Genomic DNA, 6,000 nt, shown 5'->3' on the forward strand with positions numbered 1-6,000 from the left:
ATTAAGTATTTAAGTGTGTTTGTTTCAGTCAAATCCAAGCATTTGCCACCAGTGCTTCTACAGAAGACAAATTCCAGTCAGCAGCAATTTTCAAAGAAATCAAAAGCAACCTTGACAAGGTATTACATTTTATTTTTATGCTGTCATATAGTTTTTATCTGCACCCAAAAATATGTTATTATAATTTTTGTTTTTGCTTTCCCATTTAACTGCTTTTTATCAGTTTCCAAATTTTAAGTTTTTCTGAATTAAAACACAACCTTATTTTTGGATGGTAATGTATATGACAAGATGCATTAAATGATATATGGTAGGAACCAGAAATGTCTGAAATTGAGTGAAGATTGGACCAAATATTAAATTGAAAAAATGATGATGAGACTGAGGTATATTTTCATGTAGTGGTAAAATAGAAATAAGAAAAGTTAGTCATTATAAAAATATTCCTTAACTGTCAATACTGTTTGCTTTTCATTTACCACCTTGCACAAGTTTGTTTATTTTTTTCATGCTTTTGCAGTCAATCTTAATTTTTGTAAAGTAAAATACAGAACATTCAAAATAAACAAGAAAAGTAAATCAGTAAAAAAAAAATTCCTGAAAATAATTTTAGCTCACCTTTCCCACGGGGCCAAGTGAGCTTTTCTCATCACTTGGTGTCCGTCGTCTGTCGTCCATTGTTGTTCTTAACTCTTAAAAAAATCTTCTCCTGAAAGTAGTGGGCCAAATTTAACCAAACTTGGGCACAATCATCATTGTCCGATGACCTGCCTAAAACCCAACATGGCCAAAATGGCCAAAAATAAAACATAGTGGTATTATGCAAGTTTTGTCTATTAACTTGAAAACTGCTTTGAAAAGAGAACATTTGAATCCTTATTGGAATCATTGCTCTTTCATGACGGTTTTTAGTGTTTTTGTCTATTATCTTGAAAATTAGAGTGAATAGATAAATACTTTATACAACAAAAATTATCAGCAAGGGATGTTTTCTGCTTTTTTGGTAGGGTTGTTGTTGTCTCTTTGACACATTCCCTGTTTCCATTCTCAATTTTATGATATACAAATAAGTCAAAATAGTCAAAATCATCTGACAAATCCTTATTGGAGTTATTGCCCTCCAATGCTGATTTTTACCAATTTTGTGTGTATTTGCCTAATATCTTAAAAACTATAACAGATAGATAGAAACAATACTAAGCAAAAATAATCAATAAGACAAGATCTACAAATAAGTCAAACATGACCAAAACCGTTACTCGGCTCCTTATTGAAGTTATTGCCCTTTAATGACAACTTTTCCCATTATTGTCTATAATCTTGAAAACTGTAATAGATAGATAGAAACTAAATAGCATAAATGATCAGCAAGACAAGAACAAATAGTTTTGTAGTTATTACCCTTTACTGATAATTTTTACATTTTTTTGCATTTTTTGCCTATTATCTTTTTTGCCCCAGCTTTGGAAAGCTGCATCGGCCTATGAAATTTTCTTACCGAGGTAGAAGGCTGACAAAAATTTTGCCCCTGCTTCAGAGAGCCGCAAAAAACTATAATAGATAAATAAAAACATTAGAAAGGAAAAAAATATCAACAGGATAAGATCTAAAAATATGTAAACATTAGTAAAATTGTCATTTAACTCTTAATAGAGTTGTTCCCCTTTAATGCTAATTTTTACTAAAAAGTGGCTATTGTTGAAGATGCAGGTGATCTTCTAGTTTTTTTAATTTAATGATTTAGTTCATGTTTTTTACTTCAGTTTACTTGTTATTCCTAAAAGAAATTATTATCTATTCACAATATTTTATTTACTTTGTCTAGGATGGAGCTGCATGGGTGAAAAAGATGAAAGGAATTTTCTGTTTTAAAGTGAAGTCAAATGATGGAACAGAAGGTGTCTGGGTTGTTGATGCAAAGAATGGCAGTGGATCAGTTAAATTTGGTGTTGAACGTAAGTTAATACTCATCCAGATGTATCCTGAATTGACCCAAAAAAGATATCCAGTAATTACTATTAAGGTCTATATAGTAGTTATGACATAAATTGATTGTTATTAAAGCATTTGACAGCATGCTGGGGCCATGTCTTAGTGGATACCAAAATTATGATTACTGTGAATGAAATTGTATATAACATGCATATTATATGAAGATAGAGAGATGTTGTAAGATTGTTAATGAAACAATGAAGATGGAAACAACTACAGGTCACCATACAATCTATGAAAATCAGTAAAACCTGAACTGTATATTATAGTGAGCTATAAAAGGCCCCAGCATGACAAAATGTGAAACAATTCAAAATAGAAAAACCTATGACCTGATTTATGCTGAAAAACATTTATGGTAGACACCAACCAACGACAATCACTGGATAACAGGTTCCTGATTTGTGACAGGCTTTATATGAAAAAAAAAATTTGGCAGGGTCAAACCTTTTTGTGGGAACTTAACCCTCACATTTCCTCACAAAATGGATAGTTTCTTTGTATTTTATAATTAAAACAAATATTTATTTCAGCCAAAGGTGACGTGACAATTATAATGAAAGATGATGATATGCTAAACTTAATGTTGGGAAAACTTAATCCTCAGCAGGTATGTAGTAAACCTTGTGGAAAAGTAAGATATTTATTGTAAACATTCTCCAAAAAGAAGTTTTAGTTTATTTAAAGTTGTTATCAAGTAGTTTATGTCAGCAAATTTCTAGATAGAAGCTGTAGTCTGTCCATATGGACTTACTGTTTTGATGATGGTGAATTTTTCCAAACCATTGATTATATATCAATGACGTTACACTTTCAATCTTGTTTATAGTGTCTGTAAAAGTACAATGCTGTTCACACAATATCAGTCACTTTTTCCAACATTTTGTGCCTCTATCAAAATGATGTATTTATTTTTTACCGTGGAGAATTTCTCTTTAACAGGGTAACAAATCACTGATTTAATCTCTTTTATAGTACAATTGTGTTTACCATGGTATGGGTCACTATACTTGAATGACTTTAGTTCAGTTTTTCATTAAGGCCAAATCCTCAGTTACCTTCTTATATTTAGCAGTATTTCATCACAGCTGTCAGCTTGTTTTGTTCATTTCTATAACTAAAAGTATGGATTATATACATGTAACATTTACTTATAAATAATCTTTAAAAAGTTCAAATATGCTGAAAAACTGCATATAAACCATAAAGAAAAACAATATATGTCCTTTAGTAGTATAGGCTATTTCTTTTATTTTAGTTTTGTGATGCATATTTGGCACATCTATTATTTTAAAATGAACCAGCAAAGCAGTTGGCTATATATATTATTGATGAGAGAAAGAATATGTATGAATGATGGATAACAATTTTATATTCCAGGCTTTTTTCCAAGGCAAACTAAAGATTCAAGGGAACATGGGACTTGCAATGAAGCTGAGAGAATTCCAGTCAGCAGCTGGAAAATCTAAACTTTAATGAGACTTACATAGTAAACTTGAAAAATGTATCAATAGACTTAAGCATTCTAAATGTAAACTTTAAATGAAAAATTGATTTTGAAGGTTTAAAAAAAAATTACTAATGATAGTATCATTAAATGTATGTGATCTGTCACACATTTAATAGATGAAAATACAAAGAAAGAAATAACAGTCTGTACTATTTATCTGAAATGACTAAAGAAAAAATATATGATTATTAGAGTAATGGCAAAATAGCAACACTATTTAATATTCCTTGATATGACACTACCATAATCATTTTTATACACCAACAGATTTATAATCTCTAAAGAGAGAACAAATAGATTTATCTTTTGCCTACACTTATAATTAAAGTTAATGTTGTACTCTATATATGTTTAATAGTATGTAATTATCATCATGAGCAAAGTAGCTAATGAGGAACATTATGTGAAAACAAAATTAATAATGTATGTACGATGTGAAGTGATACTGACATTTTTATATGATTATTTATTTATACAGATAATTGATTTTTACAAAAGTTATTTAGCATCATTTTTGTGATTTTGAAATGTTTTTAATTTGTGTTTTGTAATATTGCTAGAATGACATGATTGTTTTGAATGAAGATTGATATAAGTATTTATATAAAAATGAGATAAAATTATAAATAACAAGTTGCTTTTATTTCTTTATGTCAAAATACTTCGCTATTTGTTGTTGAAAAATTTGAGCCCCTTCAGTTTTATTGATGTAATTGTGTATAACTGTTCACCACCTTAAAATGTATGAAGTATTTTAGAGCTCAAAAGTTTGCTCTTAGTAATCAGATCAGTTAAAAAAATAGTTCATATCATTATACACAAGGTTCCACATGACTTGTAATTCTTTAAAGGATATTCCATTTTAACATCAACTAACATTCTAACATGATTTACCCCCACCACATTATGTATGTACCTGTCCCAAGTCAGGAGCCTGTAATTTAGTGGTTGTTGTTGTTGGTCGCTGTCTTTTTTTTTGTTTGTTGTTTTGTACATTCCTCATGTCTATACTTCAGTCTCAATTTTGGATTTCATGTGATAAAGAGAGAACCACATTTTTAAATTAATTGAAATTTTAATGGAATGTTTGAACCATGAAAGACAGGTTAAATTCGATTTTATCGTTCCAGAGTTATAGTACTATATTGTTGGAAAAATGTTATGGTTTCTGGATATAAAATGAAAAACTGCTCTTTCAAATTGACTGAAATTATAATACCATTTTGGACCACTAAAGACAGCTGGTTAAGTTTGATTTATGTTGGCTTCTTTTACCATTCCAAGAGTTATGGTTTTTGATTGTTGGAAAAATTCAAAATTTTGCGGTTTCTGGATGATAAATTGGAAGACTTTTTTTAAATTTTATTGGAATGTTTAATGACCACTAAACAGAAGTTTTTCCCAAAACTTTTAAAACTATCTCCCGAGTTATTATACAACCGCAAAATTTTTGTGGTCGTATATTGGTATCACGTCCTCAGCGTTGTCAGAAGACATTTGGTTTTCAGTCAATAACTTTAGTATACGTAAATATAAATCTATGAAATTTAAACACAAGGTTTATGACCACAAAAGGAAGGTTGGGATTGATTTTGGGGGTTATGGTCCCAACAGTTTAGGAATTAGGGGCCCAAATAAGCATTTTTCTAGTTTCCAGACAATAACTTGTGGAACAGTGTATGGAATTGTCTGAAATTATACCACAAGTTTCCATACCACAAAGGGATGGTAAGAATTGGCTTTGGGGGGTTATGGCTCAAACCGTGTAGGAATTAGGGGGATAAGCAATGACTTCCAGGTTAATGGACAGTTATTTAAGAATAAAACATAATTAATAAGCAATGTTAGGGAGGTAATTCAAACACAACATTGACAATGTGTTTGAATTACCTCCCTTACACTGCTTTTAAATTATGTATAAAGAAATGTTGTATTGTCTTGAGGTGATTAGCTATCAATTTATTTTTAGAAGTTACTATTTTAAAAATGCAAGGTAATTTAATTTTAACCATGATTATGTATGTCATTTTCTATTTTAAGACTTTTATGATGTATTTAAATGGGTTATTATGGTTGCAAACTCCATTGGAAATTTGACAATAACTTTAGTATAAGTAAATATAAATCTATGAAATTTAAACACAAGGTTTGAAACCACAAAAGGAAGGTTGGGATTGATTTTGGGGGTTATGGTCCCTACGGTTTAGGAATTAGGTGTCAGAAAGGGGCCCAAATAAGCATTTTTCTAGTTTCCAGACAATTACTTGTGAAACAGTGTATGGAATTGTCTGAAATTGTACCACAAGTTTCCACACCACAAAGGGATGGTTAGGATTGGCTTTGGGGGGTTATGGCTCAGTCTGAATTAGGGGCAAAAAAATGGGTGGAAAACAAGTATTTCCTGATTAATGGACAATTACTTTAGCTTTGTTTCTTTATGTTGGTACTTTTTGCTATTTGTTTGCTAGTTCTAGTATGAAATATTTTTTAGCTGTTTC

The 6,000-nt window shown here is 30.2% G+C and overlaps 1 protein-coding gene across 1 annotated transcript in view; it reads left to right on the top strand.

Annotated features, from left to right (window-relative positions):
• The window catches only part of LOC127731664 (sterol carrier protein 2-like), a 30,471-nt gene extending 26,336 nt beyond the window's left edge, over positions 1 to 4,135 (top strand). The window contains exons 15-18 of the mRNA XM_052240445.1: positions 29 to 119; positions 1,826 to 1,955; positions 2,526 to 2,602; positions 3,373 to 4,135. Coding sequence (XP_052096405.1) covers positions 29 to 119; positions 1,826 to 1,955; positions 2,526 to 2,602; positions 3,373 to 3,468 — 394 coding nt within the window. The 3' untranslated portion in view covers positions 3,469 to 4,135. The remainder of the gene's footprint in view (positions 1 to 28; positions 120 to 1,825; positions 1,956 to 2,525; positions 2,603 to 3,372) is intronic.
• The last annotated feature ends 1,865 nt before the right edge of the window (positions 4,136 to 6,000 follow it).

The sequence above is a fragment of the Mytilus californianus genome, unplaced genomic scaffold (assembly GCF_021869535.1).
Source record: "Mytilus californianus isolate M0D057914Y unplaced genomic scaffold, xbMytCali1.0.p SCAF_1, whole genome shotgun sequence".
NCBI classification, from domain to species: domain Eukaryota; kingdom Metazoa; phylum Mollusca; class Bivalvia; order Mytilida; family Mytilidae; genus Mytilus; species Mytilus californianus.